Raw genomic sequence first — 19,535 nt, forward strand, 5'->3', positions numbered from 1 at the left:
ATTGAACAACCTTCTAGTTTGACACAGTCCCTGATCAAAATACTGTACTAAGGCTGATTTTAATGAACTGAATAGCACTATGAGCTCCAGAAAAACCTCTCCTAAGCAAATTCGCTACTTCTTAGAACGTTGCCCTGATTTGAGATCCTCGGGTAACGTTCTCTCGATGACAGGTTTCAGAGTAACAGCCGTGTTAGTCTGTATCCGCAAAAAGAAGAACAGGAGTACTTGTGGCACCTTAGAGACTAACACATTTATTAGAGCATAAGCTTGAGGAACCTAAAGGAAAAAAGAACAATGAGGAGGTTAGCAAGAAAAAATTCTGACCGAGAGGTGGTGCTGCTGCAATCCCATGCGCAAGGTCTCAACATCTGAAGTGGGGAGCTGGGCCCTGTCCCACATAAGGCCTCCCAATTCTCCCTCGCCCCCGGATAAAAAGAGCCAACATAATTTCCCAAAAATGAAATGAAAAAATTATATACATAAAAAAGTTTCACGGAGCTCTATTTTTATATAGGGATCATTAAATTTCTCTAGTCTGACCTGCAAATCATAGGCCATGGACTATCACCCGATGATTCTTCCGTTGCCAGTTAGATCAGAAATAGGGCCTATAACTTCATTTAGAGTCATAGGGTAAAAATCTCAAAAGCACCTACATTGCTTAAGCTCCTGAGTCTCATTTTCAAAAGTGACCTAGACACTTTGGAGTCTGTCACTTAGATGATGATGTTATTGTTCATAGGGTTGCTAACCCTCCCGGTTTCACCAGGAGTCCCCTGAAATTGGGCTCTATCTCCTGGAGGCTACTGAAGCCAATCCAGGAGATTTTAAGCTGGTAAAAGTCTGGTGGCGCAGCAGGGCTGAGGTGGGCTCCCTGCCTGTCCTGTCCTCGCACTGCTTCCGGAAGTGGCCAGCACATTCCTCGGGGGAGCGGGAGAAGGGGGTCTCCGCATACTGGCCTTGCCCTGAGCACTGACTCCGCAGTTCCCATTGGCTGGGAGCTGCAGGGGTGGTGTTTGCAGGCAGGGGGCCGCAGGGACGTGCTGAGTGCTTCCGGGAGCAGCGTGGAGCCAGGGCAGGCAGGGAGCCTGCCTTAGCCCCACTGCACCGCTGACTGAGAGTCGCCTGAGGTAAGTGCCGCCCAGTTGAAGTAGGCACTCCTCAACCCCTCCCGCATCCATCCCCCTGCCCCAGCCTTGAGCCCCATTCCTGCACCCAAACTTCCTCCCAGAGCCTGCACCCCAACCCCTGCCCAACCCAGAGCCCCCTCCTGCACTCAAACTCCCTTCCAGAGCTTGCACCCTGCACCCCCTCCTGTACCCCAACTCCCTGCCCCAGGCTCAGCCCGCAGCCCCCTTCCACACGCCAAACCCCTCGGTCCCAGCCCAGAGCCCGCACCTCCTCCCTCAACCCAACCCGCCCCAACCCGGTGAAAGTGAGTGAGAATAGGGGAGAATGAGTGACAAAGGGAGGGGGGATGGAGTGAGCGGGGCAGGGCCTCGGGGAAGGGGTGGGGTGGGGGAGCAAGGGTGTTTGGGTTTGTGTGATTAGACAGTTGGCAACCCTAGTTGTTCATCATCAGTAAAATTCAATAATGAGTGAAATTTTTAAGTGTCATAAGTGCTCTGGCTGTACAGAAATATACTAAATATAGAGCTGTTGTAAATAACTCATAAAGTATGTGGGTATAAAAAGCTACATTTTCACTGTATTGCCTAAGGAATACTGACCAAACAGTTATAAAATCCACATTGGTATGTCAGTGTTATGTTGACAGCATACACGCAGAAGTCATAAAATACTCTTTTTGGAAGATTGTAACGTAACGCTCCTTTATTTCTTAGAATCAGGAACCTTAACATGCAAGAACCAAAAAAACAGAGAGAGACAAAGGAGGCTGCTCCCTAATGTAGAGTCTCAGAACTCATCCCACCTTGCTCTGAGCTGACTCTTTGCAGACTGACTGCTAAAGAACCAGAGTGCACTCTTCCTTACAGGGGCCCAGAGTCTGCAGGGAATACAAGGAAAACTCCTGAGAATTTAAAGTGGCAGCTTATAATTTTAACAGTTTTCAATACAGCCCAGTCAAGAAATATAAAACCACAAAATAGATCTGTTGGTGTGCTGCAAAGAGACTAGTTTATTGTAGAAGGAACTCCTTGGTTTATGCATCTGGTTTTGTTACTGGAATGAAGCAAATCTAAAGAAGAGTTTTTCTTAAGTGCTACTGAAAAAAAAAAACTTCATTATCTCTGTGAGATTGTTAGTGTAAAAAATAGTCCTCTAGGAGTTTGTTGTTCAGTTTTTTTGAGAATAGTGGACCAATAATTTGTAAAATGCGGTTCCCTCTCTGGAGCCATTGGTCAGTAAGAATGATTTATAATTGCTGATGAATGCTCTTATATAGTCAAGGATATATTATCTCCGAGTACCAGACTGTATTATATCAAGGATACCCCTTATTTCAAATGTGGCAGCTCACGTTCTTAGGTAGGCAGACATTATAACATATTGTTAGTAATTTTCTGAAATCTTAGCTCTTTTTCAATATATTGATTTTAAAGTTGATCTGACTCTTATGGCTCTGAATGGATTTGCTTCAGTATGCTTTACTGCTCTTTTCTTCTGCTACACTCCCAGCTGTTCATTAAGATCTGAATCGGTTGGTTATCTAATCTACCTTGATTATAACCTTGTGATGATGGGAGCTAGTTTTTTTTTCCTTCTGTAATTATGCCCCATGACTGTAGAATGCACTTTCTGCTGCTGTTGATAATTGTTGGTCTAGGTCGATATTTTAAACCAGGCTAAAGGAATGTTCCATATGTTTGCTGCTGCTTTTAATTGTTGTTAATTATGGATATTTTCATAGAGCTGAATTGTACACTGCCCTCAACTCCCCCTGTGAAGGGTGATTTAGAAGAGTTGTGTTTTGTATTACTGGAGCAAGTCAGAACTATTCATTTGGCATATGTTGTTTTCTTTCTCCAAAGTGACATGTTTGTATCTTCCTCCTAGATGCTATTTCTACAACTTTTAATTTCCTGATTTAGCTTGGTCTGTGTCAGAGGAATGCCATTTAGAAGAAGAGCATATAGTTTTTTGCAGCCTTTGTAAGATGGTGCTAGTTCCAATAGCAATGTTAAGTGGCGTTGTTCCATGTGTCATTGATTTTGGAGGATGTTGAGCATAGATTTTTAAATAAAACTTTTGCATTTTCACTCCCTCAAATTTCTTCTTCTCAACTGAATTATCACTTGGACAACAGTCTTCTAGCTTTTATTATTCATAACATTTTAACTAGAGTTACTGTGATAGCTGTCTGAATTGAAATACTGATTGCTTTTCCTGGGAACATAAGGCATGTAACATTAGACAGTAAATGTTAACATTCCAGTGTTTTGGATTGTAAACTCTTAAAGTGTAAGATGTCTTATTCTATGTTAGTTCAGTGCATACTATGGTGGGGTCTGTTCAGAAGAATATAAGAACGGCCATACTGGGTCAGACCAAAGGTCCATCTAGCCCAGTATCCTGTCTTCCGACAGTGGCCAATGCCTAGTTCCCCAGAGGGAATGAACAGAACAGGTAATCATCAAGTGATCCATCCCCTGTCACCCATTCCCAGCTTCTGGCAAATCATCACTGCCCACCCTGGCTAATAGCCATTGAAGGGGTCCCTATACGCTGACCTAATTCAAACACTAATAATATTATGATAATATGTGGCTATTTTTGTTTGGGTTAATGCTGATGATTACATATAAGGATTACTCACACGTAACACATTGCGGGATTGGGCCCTTACTCGTTTTTATATACTTTTATTTTTTAAATGAAAAAATGAGTGAGATTAGTCTTTTTTTCCCCACTCAGTCTACGCTTGAAATATATTGCCCTCTGGATGTACGCTACTTCAGTTGCAGTATTAATTCCTGATGCTGGTTAACTTTTTTCCTGTCCCTTTGGGCAATATTTCAGTGTTCTTCATCTGTTTCTCTCAGAGCCACTAATGATTAGCTAATATTTTTTTCTAACGGTTGGGTTGTTAAAATGATTGATAATATACGCTGACTGCAGTTATTAAATATCAGTCAGCTCTCCCATTTAAAAAATACTTTTCATATACTTGTAGCAGTTTCAGTTTCACAAAGTGGGTGAAGTGTGTCAGACTTTTAAAACAGACAAAAATTTAGATGTGAACATACCAGTTGAGATCTAGGTGACAGGAAACCAAACAACTAATCTGTACAGTACTTCATTATTACAGAAGGAAATCTGCATGGGCACAATGGGTTTATCACTTTCCCCAGTATAAATTTAAAAATATTTAATTTCCTTTATGTAAAATCCTCCTTCCATTTTCAGAATTCTTTGGCTCTCCTTTAATCTTTACCCTCAATTAAAAACACCTCCTGTCATCTCTTACTGATACAAGAGGGCACTTAACAATTTCAGTGTGCTTATTTATTATATTTACTCTAATGTACACTTAATGGTATTATAAGGTGTTGATAAATTTTGGGAGAACATTTTACGGGCTTTTCCCAAGGATCTTGCTACAAACCAACGGTTCTCAAGTAGATAGCACATTCCAAGTAGATACTACAGCCGTGCATAATGCCTTGTAAATTGCACTTGTTTCTTAAATCTTTGATTCTGCCCTGAGTTGTTAACACTTCAGTTAGGGCTGATCTACACTGGGGGGGGGGGGGGGGGGATCGATCTACGATACGCAACTTCAGCTACGAGAATAGTGTAGCTGAAGTCGACGCATCTTAGATCGACTTACCTCCCGTCCTCATGGCGCGGGATCGATGGCCGCCACTCCCCCGTCGACTCCGCTTCCACCTCTTGCCCTGCTGGACTTCCGGAGTCGATGGGGAGCGCGTTCGGGGATTGATTTATCGCATCTAGACGAGACACGATAAATTGATCCCCGATAGATCGATTGCTACCCGCCGATCCGGCAGGTAGTGAAGACGTACCCTTAGGCTAAGGGGCATGCTACCCCTGCTCCATATAGTGGCAATTACCATGATTTTGCAAAGAGATTCTCACCCCATTTGTGTCTTGGCTAATTTTGTTTTCATTTTTATTTTGTCATTATTAACATACATGACCTTTCAATTCATGTATTAACAAATATTATAATTCTTAGCCCGTATTTGTTGCATTGAAAAGATGTTTTTGTGTTTGGTCAAATTCTGTGCATTTTTGTTCAAATTCCCCAAAATGCTAACTATATCTCATAAAATCTAGCTGATCCTGATATAAGGCTGTCTGTCTTTTTCCCGCTGTTGAACGGATTTCACATACTTCATTTCTCCATCTCCATGCCACTAATATTGGGGAATTTTGTCCTTTTCCAAAAAGGGGCTATTGTAGATCTGGGTTCTGGCAGTAGTTGTGTTATCAATGTGTCCTTCCTTGAGTCAATAACCTCCTTTAGATTGTAACCTAGTAGAATTGCTAAGGGTTCTGTGAGTAGCCTAAATGGAGTGGGTAGTTTTTCTTGACTGGTATGCAATCTGCCTATTCCAATGGGGATTACTGAGACTGTGATGGAAATCCATACAAACGGGCGTTTCCACATTTTAATGAAAAGTTTCTGTTGGGGCTTCAACCTCCGGACAGGGCGGTATCTTCCTTCTCTGAGTCACAAAAGATTTGTGCATGTGTATTATCAGCATGTTGCATTTTCTGCACACACAGCAGAAATGCACTGGGCCCTGTTCTTGTTGTTGTTTTTATATGACATTCCAGTGTTACCTCTAGACTTAATTCATGCAGGGCACACAACTCACTGATTGCATTTGGAGTGTATTCTTCCTGACTTTGGCCCTTTGCATTGACGAGCTTGTATTAAGAGCCATTAGTTTACTTAACATTACGTTGAAGCTACACATATTTATTTTCCAGTTCTAGCTGACCCTTGGGGAGCAATTTCTGATTTAATTGGTCTGACCGTCTGTACCCCTATGTTCACCCTTTTTACAAGACTATGATAAATTTTGTACAAAGTGAGATATTTGAAAACTCATAATCTGCTGAACATTATTGTAGTGTTTAAATATGTGTTGCAACATGGTATGTAAAATTATAAAATGCTACTGTATAAGATATATTCCAAATATGGGGAAACAGCTTCAAACCAGTTCCCCAGAGACAAAAGGCTAGCCAAGGTCTCAACTAGGCAGGCATCAACAAAATCAAATGGACTATCACCTGGTTAAGTGGCCATTCTTTGGCAGGAAGAAGGGTATAAGCAAAAAAAATTGCATAGCAGCAAAGAAAACAGCTTAGAGGTTCCTGTCCCCCAGACCTCCTGTCTTCTGAACCTCAGCTGGAAATGATCTTCAAAGGGAAAAGAGAACTATAAGAAATGGGAAGAGATTCCCCAAAATATTCCTGCCTTTCTCTCTGCCTATGACAGCCACAACACCTGAATGATAAAGAGAGAGCTTTGAACTAGAAGTAGGGTTCTGGCTGAAAGGATTCCAGCCAGTGACACTGTAAAAGCATGAGGGACATTTTTGCTTTAAATTCACTTAGCTTGTTAAGTTAGATGTTAGTTGGATTTTACTTTTTAGTTTCTTTGTAACCAATTCTGACTTCTATGCCTCATTACTTGTAATCACTTAAAATCTTTCTTTCAGTAGTTAATAAACATGTTTTATTGTTTTATCTAAATCAGTGTGTTTGGATTGAAGTGTTTGGGAACCTTCATCTGAGATAACGGGGTCTGTGCATATCATTTTCTATTAATGAAGCGATGGACTTTCTATGAGCTTGTATTATCCAGAAACAAAAAGGCGGGCAGTACAAGATGCATGTTTCTGGGGGGAAGTCTGGGACTGGGGATTTGCTGGTGTTGCCTTGTAATATAATACATGACTGGCTGGCTAGAACACTCTTGTAATATAGCTGGGAGTAATTTACATGCTAGAGGCTGTGTGGGAGCAGACCAGGAGTGGTTGTTCTCACAGCAAAGCAGCGTAAAAGGCACCCCAGGTTAGAGAGTTGAGGAACACAGCTGGTCAACAGTCCAGATTGGTAATGTCCAACCCTGGGTAATGTCACAATTGCTTAAAAAATGGTCAGGCATGCAATACAGATGAGATTTTACTGAAGTTAAGATTTTTTTGTAATCTTTGGTTTCCTTTCCCACCAATAACCTTGTAAAAGATGCTGTATCCTTAGCATTTCCATTGTTCTTTCTCTCTTTAATAATCCATTTCATGACCTTGCTGTTATCTCGCCTCCTGAACTTTCCTTTTGCTACTTCAGTTATATCACAAAAGCCTTCACCCTACCATTCCCAGAAGGCAACAAGGTTATGAACAATGGAGAGCCAGGGGGAGGACAGATACTTCATTCATGCCAGACTCTGGGCTTAGAAATCATTCCTTCTTCTTGATGTGCCAGGATACTTGTCACATGGACTAGAGTCTTTTAGAAGTGATATCACTTGTTAAAGTAAATTAGATTAATGTTATTATTGTATCTTCATTGATTATCTCAGCTGCTACAGATGGGCTTTCTACGCAATGTAACTAATCCAGAATTTGGCAGCTAACACACTAACTTTCAAGAGCGATGCCGTTGGTTTCCTGTAAAATGTATATTAATCTCAGGTTTCTTCTCTTCTATAAGCTTTTGTGTTAGCTTATCATATCAAACTGTTATGGATTCTTTATATGTAAGGTCCTCACAGAGGTGTATCCCTTCAAGGACTTTGCGGGTTCAGCTTTTAAGGCTGGCGGTAACGTTTTTAAAAGTGCTTAAGTCTGATGGAAAATGAACAGTAATTAGGCTGCTAAGACCCAGCTACTCAAAGGTCTCTAGGCCCATAACTGCCTTTGATTTCAGTGGGAGCTAGGGGCCTAGATACCTTGGAGGATCTGGGCCCAAGTCACTTTAGGCACTCTTGAAAATTTTACCCTTTTTCCTTGTGTACCATGATGACTTTCTGAGGCTTTTTGCTCATAATGGACAGAAGTGCTGAGGCACAAAGGGCTGGATTTTTAAAGGTATTTAGGTGCCTACAGCTGCAGGTAGGTGCCTATCTGCATCTTTAGGCACTTAAATATCTTTAAAAACCTGGCCCAAGATGTTCTTAAATATTAACTAAAGGAGCAGTCAGTCTTCAACCTTTGTTTTCAAGCCGTGGCACCCAGTCTGGTTTTGTCTGCTGGTCCTTTGCTAGTAAGTGATCCAAAATGCATTCTGTATTTATAGCTATATAGATATAAACACTATAGATTTTTATACACTGTAGATTGTAACTAAATCTTTTAGTTTACTTAAAGGTGAAGGTTTCATAAAAATCAGGTGGAAAATTACGTTATATGGAAACTAGATGCATGCAGATCCAAGGAAGTGTGATGTTCCTGGGAGTTGGGACTGGGACTTGAAACCATCTGGCTATCAGCAGGCAGTGTTGCCTAATAGATAGAGCACTGTGCTGGGACTTAGGAGCCCTGGGTTTTATTCCTGGCTCTGCCACTGACCTAATGGGTGATTTTGGGCACGTCACTTCACCCCCCTGTGCCTGTTTCCCTATCAAAAAAGTGGATGACGTTACAGTACTGACCTCCTTCGTGCAGCCCATTGAGATCTACTAATGAAAAGTTCTATATAAAAGCTCCAGGTATTACTATTATTGTTGTTAATATAAGAGCTAGGTATCCTTATTAGCATGTACTTCTGGAGTGAGGAAATATTTAGTATATTCTGTAATAAACTGGCTACTGTGTATGTGTACAACTCAGCTATACTGATTGGAATTAGGATGGCTTATGAAATTCTGCCGTAGGCCCTGTAATGCTGACAGCTAGCGGAGAATCTCTTCTAATTCAAGTAGTAAAGGCCTGATTCTTCTGCACCAGAAACATTTGATTTCTCTCCCTGATGTTCCTGTGAATTTCTGGCCATGGTATGCAGCCTGCTGACAACCGTGAAGTCTTAGGTTGCCATGGATTTGTTGCATTATCTTTTCGAAGTAAGCTGGTACTCTTGTAACAATTTACAATGTACTCTCTGCCAAGGATGTAAAATGAGTTAATCGAAAAAACAATTTTGCTGGAAAATTGCTCTATAAATAATGTTTTATTCTACCAGCTTCTGTTTGGAATATAGTGAAAGATGAAGGAGCTGGGGGAATAAGAGGGCAAATGAGCTTTCTCAAAAAATAAAACTAGAGCCTCGCCTTATCCCATAGTTAAGTGGCTTCCTACTTACAAAAGGGTTGTTGCTAGTGTCTGCTCGAGCAAGCTTGCCCTAAGAAAGGGACTAGCAAGAAGAATTTTTGCTATAAGCTGGGGATGTATCGGAAATGACAGAGGAGGAGAAAGACCTGGGTGTATTGGTTGATCACAGGATGAGCCGCCAATGTAATATGGCCATGAAAAAAGGCTAATGCAGTCCTAGGATGCATCAGGCGAAGTATTTCCAGTAGAGACAAGGAAATGTTAGTACCGTTGTACAAGGTACTGGTGAGACCATTTCTGGAATACCATGTGAAGTTCTGATCTCCTGTATTAAGAAAGATGAATTCAAACTGGAACAGGTGCAGAGAAGGGCTACCAGGATGATCTGAGGAATGGAAAATCTACATTGTGAGAGACTCAGAGGTTGGCTTGTTTCGCCTAACCAAAAGAAGGCTCAGGGGAGATGTGATTGCTTTCTATAAATACATTAGTGGGATAAATACCATGTAGGGAGAGGAGTTATTTAAGTTAAACGCCAATGTGGGCACAAGAACAAAAGGATATAAACTGGCTATCAGCAAATTAGATGAAGGTTTCTTACCATCAGAGGAGTGAAGTTCTGGACCAGCCTTCCAAGGGGATCAGTGAGGGCAAAAAGCCTAACTGGCTTCTAGACTGAACTGGATAAGTTTATGGAGAGGATGGTATGATGGAACTGTCTACAATGAAATGTGGCCCATCGGTGACTGCTAGCAGCAAATATCTCCAATGTCTGGTAATAGGACAGTAAATGGGGAGGGCTCTGAGTTAATACAGAGAAGTCTTTCCCAGGTGTCTGTCTGGTGGGTCTTGCCTATATGCTCAGGGTCTTAACTGATTGCCATATTTGGGGTCAGGAAGGAATTCTCCCCCCTCCCCCCAGGTCAGATTGGCAGAGACCCCAGGAGTTTTTCACCTTCCTCTGTAGCATGGGTCACTTGCAGGTTTAAATCAGTGTAATGGTTCTGTAATTTGAAGTCTTTAAACCATGATTTGAGGACATCCGTATCCCAGCCGGAGGTTATGGGTCTATTACAAGAGTGGGTGGGTGAGGTTCTGCGGCCTGCAATGTGCAGGAGGTCAGACTAGATGATCATGATGGTCCCTTCTGACCTTTAAATCTATGACTCTATACAGAGTGAAGCTGCTGAACAGAATCACTTTATTCTTAAGAGATGCACAGGGTCAGTACTATGCATGAGTGTGTTTACTGTGGACATCCTAGGAAATAGGCTAGTGCGATGAGAAATCCCAGTGCATGGATAGACTGTGTTTCACCAGTTCTTGAAGAGAACAGCTTTGTGGAGAAAGAAACCTAGAAGTAGTGGTGGTGATGTGTTGATGAGATTCAGAGCCGGGATAGAGTGCTGCTGATGGATTGATGTTGGTTTATTTAATAGCATTGCAAATAATGCACACTATTTTTATAGCACGGTCTTTATGGATTAGGTTGTGAATGGGACACACAAATATTTTTTGGTAGTAATTTTAATTGTTACTTTTGTTTCCAATAAAATGCATAACTTGTCACAAGGGAGCTTTTTCTACAGCCACAGTGAACGTAGCGTACCATAGCAATTGTCAGACCCGGGCAGATGAAGGCTCCCTCTAGTTTAGTTGCTCGTCTCCATTACTGGCAATGCCACGATTCATCTTGCTGAAATAAAATATCCATATTGCAACTAATGGTGAAATGTCATACCAAAGACGAAGAAATTTTCTTGATTTCTGCTGGAACCAAGTGATTGTCCTGATAATTAAATACTCCCATATGTAATTGCATATGGGGAGAGAGTGTTAGATGCAGTCATTCTAGACCAAAAGTTAGTTCATGTAGCATGGGTTATTCCTTTCGTTATCTAAATTACTGCAGTCCTCCCCCCAGTACTTGGAACTAGGATTCTACAATAAAAAGCTTTTTCTTTTTTGGTGATAGTTTGAAGACTGTGAATTACAAACTGGGAAACATCAATGGCTCATTAAGTGGAATGCAAAGGAAGTGTCACTGAACTGAGTTTTCCTCTATTTCAGCAACAGCGCACAGTGTATAGACTGACACTGGTGAAAGCTTGGAACGTGGATGAACTCAAAGCCTATGCTGAGCTGGTGTCCCTTGGTAAACCAGACTTCATCGAAGTTAAGGTGAGCTGCGTATCAGTACTTTTCCACTACATAGCTTCTATTTTTTTCCTCTCCACTTTCTATAACACAATAATTCAAGATTGCATGAGCACCAAACAAATAAATGACACAGGCATGGCTCTCTCACCACAAGGAAGCGCACACCGCTGCATGGAAGGGACTCCTGTCTGGGAGTGTGCAAGCCTCTTGTACACACCAGCACAGAGGTCCCCAAACTGTGGGCACGTCCCCCTGGGAGGGCCCAGAGGAATGTCTGGGGGAGTGTGTGGCTGCTGGCCCCTCGCTCAGCTACTGACCCCATGCCTGGGGCTCCGAAAGTGGGGTCCCAGCTGCCGGCCCCGTGCCTGGGCTTCGCTCCTGGCCCTGCCCCAGCCTTGGCCCCCTTACCCCTGTCCGCATGCCCCCCTCCTGGAGTTGCGGCCCTACTCCTGGTCCCAGCTGGGGGATGGGGGCATGGACAGGGGTAAGGTGGGGGCACAAGGTAAAAAGTTTGGGGACTACTTCGTTAGTACAACCAGGGACAGCTACCAATGAGTCTGGTAGCGGGCCCAGTGGGCAGGGCTGGGATGGTACAGCCATGTCAGAGGAGCTGCCTGGGGTGGGTGTGGACTCCTGCGAACGGTGGCCTGACCTGCTGCTGCTTTTGCCGCTGCGGTTCCTGGCCCAGTCACTAGCCATGGCCCTGCTGGTCTCGCTCGTCATCGCTAGAGTCCTCCAACTCCATGGATATCTGCTTTATACCTGCGGATATAAATTTTGTATCCGCGCACGGCTCCAGGCACAGTGCCACCAGGCATAGAGATGGTATGTGGGCCAGAGTGTCTCATGCTTATGTCCTTTAAGGGGACGCAGCATGCATTTTGCCTATCAATGGCAGACTCTGCACATAGGCCGAAAGAGGTGGGAAACCTTCTTGGGGCTTCTCCATTCCTCTTGTCTGCCCCTGTACATGGCCCTTAATTACAGCTGGCTGAAAATTTTTGCAATGTACAATTTCAACATAAGCTGTATAGTTCTTAGGGCATGAAAACAACTTGTGTATTGGCTTTCTCATTTAAAGGTTTTTTTTTCAATGCACTTGGTACTGTACATGAAGACAGTAGCTAAGTTAGAAGACAAAAGTGGACAGTTCAATACAATAAAACACAAATAATTGGTTGGCATAGTCAGTCAACCACAGTCACCTCATAAAAATAGACTATCCGCAAACTAGGTGAACCTCCATCTATTGCAGATCCTGCAATACCCTCCATTTCTCCACTTGAGTCATCACAGAGCTTTTAAATTGAATTGCACTGTCCTGTTATTTTAATGCATAAGAACTGCAGCAGTGTGTATGTCCTTAAACAAACAAATAAAAAAGCTTAACTATGAAGCACCCTATTACTTACAGCATTTGCAGGCAGTGCCCATTCAAGATGGGATTTTTCTTTTCCTGAGAACTGAACTGTTCTTATCACTGTCTGAACCAAATGGCACAGCTGTCTATGCATCAGTGGAACATTTTTAGATTTGGATGGCATTTCCGTCTCTTTAAAATGTCATGAAATTTTCTGACACTTTCCTGGAGCTGAGTTTTGCTTGACACTGGATTGTTTTGTTTAAATGGACTGTAATTTATAGTCAGTGAAGGACAAACACCTCCTCATGGGTTTTTCAGTGGATTTTTTATTTTTAGTGCTTTTATTTTGGGGCCGGGCTTTTTTTTTTTTTAACCCTTTTCTTTCATCTTTCAGTTCTTTAAAATGGGTGTAACATTTTAAAGGGGGTAAATGTTGTGCTCCATAGGAATAAAGCATCTCACACTAAATTTAGCATTCGGTCAACCAGTAATCTTATTTGTTCCATATAGTTTTATTTGCTAGTTTCTGCTAAACAGCAGCATTTTTGAAGTGCAGAGGGTTTGGCTCAGCGGGGAAGGCACAATAGTTTTCTCCTCTTACTGTGCTGTCTCTGTGAATGTGATTACATGGTTTCTTACTTCAAGAGTGGAACTGATTTACCTATTATTTTTTGGCCTCCCTTTCCTCTTGGCTTCTATCGAGACAAGGTGCATCCCAACAAGGATGAAAGACACACATTTGTGGCCACTTATACCCCAGTGAAATAATGCCAACATGGGAAGGCAACACCTACATCTTTGTTTTAACAACAATGGCTTCTATCGACTTAGATTATTTTCCCCATTCGTACCTGAGCTGGGGCTGTCTAGTGTAGGGTGGGGATGATGGAGACCTCAGCTGAGGTCAGTGTCCCATTGAGTTATGCTGTATGAACGTATAATAAGAGAAAACTCTCAGTGCTTCAAAGAGTGCTCGTACAATGTAAATAGGCAAGTCCAGAGGGTCAGAGAGAGGAAGTATAATTATTATCAACCCAATTTTACAGATGGGGAACTTGGCTATAGAGAAGAGAAGTGACTTGTTCACGGTGATGCCAGGAGTCTGTGGCAGGACTGGGCCTGGAATCTAGATTGTTCCAGGTCCTAATCCAGTGCTTCCACCACAAGACCATGTTTCTGCTAGTGCATGTTGCAGAGAGGCTAGCAATACGTCTGTAAATATAGGTAGCTGCAATAATTTCAGGGCCATCTTCACCAGTCTCTGTGCCAAGTCGTATGTGTGTGATCAAGTGAGTGTGCAGACTATGTAATTTTGGTAATGCTGATAAAGCAAAGTCCCATACTGTTGAACAAAATGAAAACTGTATATTTCAAACTGCTACGTGGCTTGCTGGTATTCTGGTATAGGGGTCTATACTGCGAGATGCTGAGCATTTCTGAGAATTTCTGAGTGCCTTCAGCTACCATCTTCCAGCTCATCCAGAGGGTGCTCACCTCCTCCCAAGAGTGCTGCAGGGTCATAGTGAAGAGAATGGTAGAGGAGTGATATGCCTTTTGTGGTGAATCTGTTTGCTAGGAATCTAAGCATGAGAAAAACAGGAGAACTCTGGGTCTGGGCGTGTGGACAAAAGGAGCCTGGAAAAGGGCTCTGGGTCCTGATGAAAGCCACCATAGGCTGGATGCAATGCCCAGTGAAATCCGAGTCTGTCCATTGACTTTAATGGGGTTTGAATAAAGCCCCAAGACTCTAGATAGGAATGTGAGTGCTTCCTATAAAATGCTGCTGCCTGAGAATCTGTAGTCCTGAAAGCAGTGACCCTGCACTAAAATGCAGGCAGTCTGTTTTGAGTTACGGAGATAGGTGATTATTTTATAGGTGATGCAGTTACTGAGCCAAACCCACTCTAACTATTGCCTTGTTGCAGTCAGTGAGGTCTGCTGGGGATGCATTTGGCCCAGGAATGTAATCCAACAGTTTTGGCAACACTATGGGGATTAAGTGCAATGAGTCAAAGTTTAAGCTCCTAGCAGCATGGATGTCATGCAGCACTGAGAAGAGATCAGATCCAGGGGCTCTGAATATCGCAGAGTCCATTCTTTCTTTCTGCACTTGCTGGGTAGAGTTGTATGTATTACTTAGAGTTCTTAGGTGCTATTTAACTTCTTGATGTCACTCCTGCTGATAAACATAGGGGTCTGTCCTTTAGTGCAAGAGAGGATGTAGAGAGCAGCTGTGACGTGGGAACTTTCCCTCAAATCTTTCCTTGATTTACAAGTATTATTTTTAATCCTTTGGGAATGAAGTAGATTGAAGAACTCATTGGAGACCAAGAGTCGTCATAGTCTTTTTTGCCCTAGTTATTCTAGTGCAATGGGTTCAAGAAAGGAGACCAAGAAAAAAAAAAAAAAAAGGAATTAGGCCCTGTAGAGCATCTGCTACAAAATGAAGCTTCATCTCAGTGGGATTTTCCTGGTTAAATACTTGAAATAAATTATGTTAGTTTTAAATGAATGTAGCTAATCCCCTGTTGCTCCAGAAACACTCTTGGGGCATAGTGGAAGGTCAAAAGATCTAGAATCTAATTCTGCTCTCATTTACACATCTTACATTGGTGCAACTCTGTTGAACCCTATTCATCTCTCACTTAAACTAGTGGAAACTAGCATTCATTTTGTTGTTGGCGATGGTTACCCTTGTGTAAAACCTGTGGGCCAGGAGAATGAGGCTTATGGAGATCAAAATTAAGAGATCCATATAACAAAAAGTATCAGCGGGGTAGCCGTGTTAGTCTGAATCTGTAAAAAGCAACAGAAGGTCTTGTGGCACCTTTAAGACTAACTGAAGTATTGGAGCATAAGCTTTCGTGGGTCACAGGACCCTCTGTTGCATATAACAAAAACACAATTACTGCATATTTTAATGCCATATTAGGACTGTCACACTTTAATTCAAAAGTGATTTGTGTATTTAATCTATCGAACATGCAGTTTGGCTTTTTACACTGCTCTACAGCCAAAATGCTTCTAAAATAAATGTAGTCAAACTTTACTAATTCTGGGTCACTGAGAACGAAAATGATGCTTAAAATTGTTGATTGGCTCTAGTTTTCAAGATATGCTATTGGGTCAATATATACGACCCTTGACTTGAGAATGGCGGAGGATAAGTGAGTTATAAAGGGAAGGGATCTCAATTTAAACCAGAAATTACTAAAATACATCTTTGACTGGATCTATGAATAAATCGATGACTGGGTTTGGACAGTACTTGCTTTTTAGGCAAAACAATGAATGATGCAATCTGAAGCTGGTATTGCGTCATACATGATATGAATTGCATCATGTTATTCCTAGAAGTCATGGATGATGCAATCATAACGAAGCTTACATCACTCTGCTGAACAAATTGCCCTATATCAGCTCTAGAAATCATACAGTTTCGTGCTCTCTTATTTGTCAGTGTTTGATTTTGCAAAGGGACACATTTCTGTTTAGCCAAAGTGAGCAGAGATGCCTCATACTTGTGTGAACAGTGCAGATAACTTCTGCTACGTTTCTGGTGAAGTGACTTTTGCATCACAAAAGTGCAGTATAACCACTATGGTTAAGAAAGCCTATCACCTTTATTTTGGCTGCAAAATTGGAGATCAGGACAAGAGGTGGGCCCCACACATATGCTGCAACACTTGTGCAACAAATCTTGGCCAGTGGTTGAACAGGAAAAGGAGATCTATGCCTTTTGCAGTGCCAATGATTTGGAGAGAGCCAACAGATCATACCAGCAATTGTTACTTCTGCATGGTGCCTCCAGTTGGGAAAGGTGTGTCAAAGAAGAAAAAGTGGACTGTGAATAGGACTAAACTATGTACTCATAGTTTTTTGCCTTTTGTTTCATAATAAATTTTATTTATATAACCCTTTTGCTGATTTTTAAAGTGTTACATAAACAGGACAGGTGAAATATTATCATGTAAAGCAACCATAAACACATGAAAAGACCTAGATTTACAATTTATGATTAAAACTCTACTATCTATACAATATACATAGACATGAAATGTAAAAACTTAAATATTTTAGAAACAGTAGCCAATCAGTTGTTTTAATTGTTGTATTTGAATTCAGCACATCAAAATACATAATAAATAGCACATTTTATCTCTGAAGCAGACGACTTCTCAAAAATTGTAGACCAATGTTATCGGTGACATACCTTATCAGATTTTTGCCTAGGAAGCCACCAGTTTATATGAATAAACACACAGTATCTTGCAGTTTTTTTCAAATCAAGTGCATTCATAGATTCATAGCATTTAAAGCCAGAAGGGCACATTAGATCATCTAGTCAGATGTTCTGTATGTCACAGGCCGTTAAATTTCAACAGGTCTAACCCTATATTGAGCTCAACATCTTATTAGAGAAGCCTGTGTGAAATTTAATAAAAGGATCCAAAAATTGGATCCTTAATAATTCATTCCAAAGATATGGAAAACATAGTGCATATGCAGTAGATTAATTTATTTAAAAATGCACTGGCGGTGCTTCCGTAGGGTTACCATATCTAACAAATAAAAAAAGAGGACCCTCCACGGGCCCTGGCCCCGACCATTTCCCCACCCCAGCCCTGCCCTAACTCCGCCCCTTCCCTGCCCTAACTCTGCCCCCTGCTCCCTCCCGCTCCCAGACACGCGAAAAGGGCTGCCCGAGCACTACTGGCTTCACGGTTTGCCGGGCAGCCCCCAGACCCTGCGCCCCCGGCTGGCGCTTCCCCAGCACAGCTGGAGCCTGGGAGGGGAAGCGCCCAGCCGGAGGCGCAGGGTCTGGAGGCTGCCCGGCAAACCATGAAGCCGGTAGCGCTTGGGCTTCAGGCAGCCCCTATGCCTCCGGACACTGCGCCCCCGGCCGGGCACTTCCCCTCCCGGGCTCCAGAGGCCCAAAACCCGTAGCGCTCGGCTCTTAAACGGAGCCGAAGAGTTGGGAGGAGCAGAGCCGCCGTGGCCGGAGGCTCTGCTCCTCCTCTGACTCTTCGGCTCTGTTTAAGAGCCGAGCTGCCCGAGCGCTACCGGCTTCAGGCAACCCCTATGCCTCCAGACCCTGCGCCGCCGGAGCCCGGGAGGGGAAGTGCCCGGCTGGCGGCTGGGGTCCGGAGGCAAGGGGGCCGAAGAGTCAGGGGAGGAGCAGAGCCGCCGCGGGAGGGGAAGTGCCCGGCCGGCATTTTCCCAGACATGTTGGGCTTTTTGGCAATTCCCCCCGGGACGGGGGTGTGATTGCCGAAAAGCCGGACGTGTCCGGGAAAAACCGGATGTATGGTAACCCTAGCTACCGGGATGAAGGCCAGATAAGCACGGAGCAAACAAATACATCTCTAAATGGCGTGGTTTACACAGCAAATCTGTTACACTAACATTCCTAATTGTATCTGTGCCCTTGTGTGCACTTACTCCAAACCTCTCTCTGCAAACTGACCGTAGCTTTCAGACAACATGTGTGGGAGTGTTCATGCGTACATAGACTCTTGCAGCTCTGACCCTGATTTTGCAGACCCTTACCAGTCAGTGCAGTAAACCTGGTGATTGTGTTTGCGTGGCCCTTTGTACATCATTGCTAAACAGACACGAACCTACCCAGGAACAGTTCACCTGGGGAGCAGGCTGGCACTACTAAAGAAAGGCCCAATTGGTAGGCTCACATAATGAGGAAAGCCTCTGGGATCAGGCCCATAATTGATCCTCTTCCTTTGTCCTCGTAGTATTTAACCAATTTCTTTCACCTAAAATAAAAGATTGTGCCAGATTCCCAGTTACCCAAGGGCTATTTTACACCATGCAGCTACTTCAAGGAAGAACTCTGGCAGGGGCCTTAAGTATAAATGAGGCTCAGGCCCAGTATGTATAATTTCCAAAAGCCTTTGTCAGATCAGTCTTTTGACTGCTGCTGCATTTGTCTAGCTATATCCTACATCACTGCTTCCAGCTCAGCGCTTCGGAGGTTCTGGGCTAGTGTATAAGGGATGGTGGATCCGGTGTCAGTCAGAAGGAGGAAGGGCTTTCTGGAACTGGTATCTGAGGCTTTGCTATCATTAAAATGACCAGTTAATAGGCTGGCTGGGTAGGGCCACCACACGGAAGCATCTCCCCCATTCTGCTTACCTAATCTTTAACATTTAATATGACACGGGTAAGTGTTTAAAACAGAGGAAAATTAATACTTCTTTAATGAGCTTTTACTTGCAAGAAGTGAAAGCTGATTGGCTTCACCTGTCAAAAAGCTATTCAGAGTCCTGGGTAGTGTTCCATTCTGCATTTAGATGGAGAGAAGAGGAAGTTAAAAATCACGTGTCCTAGCGAGTGCTATAAAACAAAAACAACTTATGTATAATTTTCATGCTTGGGAAACGCTGACCTGTGCCATTATCTACAGAACTCTAGGTTAAATGAGTCCTAGCTTGACAGAAAGAAAGGGATGTGCCAAAACTGCATGCGGCATGGCGTGATTTTCAGAGAGGGTGAGCTCCCACTGAAGGCCCAGCCCCTTTGAATACCAGGCCAAGTAAAATTTTGTATTGGAAAAATATACAGCCAGCACTTTTTGCTATTCCTTTTTCAGGATAAGGCCCCAGAGTGGTAAATGCATACGTATGTGCTTAACTCGATTTGTATCAGACATCCCACTGAATTCAAGTCACTTATTCAAGAGCTTCAAGTTAAACCCATGTGAACATTTTAGCAGGAGGTTGTATTTTTAAAAACAAATCTTGAATTCTAGATGCACTCTGTCAGGTAGTTTGGGCTGAAAA

The 19,535-nt window shown here is 42.8% G+C and overlaps 1 protein-coding gene across 2 annotated transcripts in view; it reads left to right on the forward strand.

Annotated features, from left to right (window-relative positions):
- The window catches only part of LOC128825689 (S-adenosyl-L-methionine-dependent tRNA 4-demethylwyosine synthase TYW1-like), a 132,767-nt gene that overhangs the window by 87,185 nt on the left and 26,047 nt on the right, over positions 1-19,535 (forward strand). For both annotated transcript variants that reach the window (XM_054008410.1, XM_054008411.1), the window contains exon 15: positions 11,286-11,396. In XM_054008410.1, coding sequence (XP_053864385.1) covers positions 11,286-11,396 — 111 coding nt within the window. The remainder of the gene's footprint in view (positions 1-11,285; positions 11,397-19,535) is intronic.

This window comes from Malaclemys terrapin, chromosome 18 (assembly GCF_027887155.1).
Source record: "Malaclemys terrapin pileata isolate rMalTer1 chromosome 18, rMalTer1.hap1, whole genome shotgun sequence".
NCBI lineage: Eukaryota > Metazoa > Chordata > Testudines > Emydidae > Malaclemys > Malaclemys terrapin.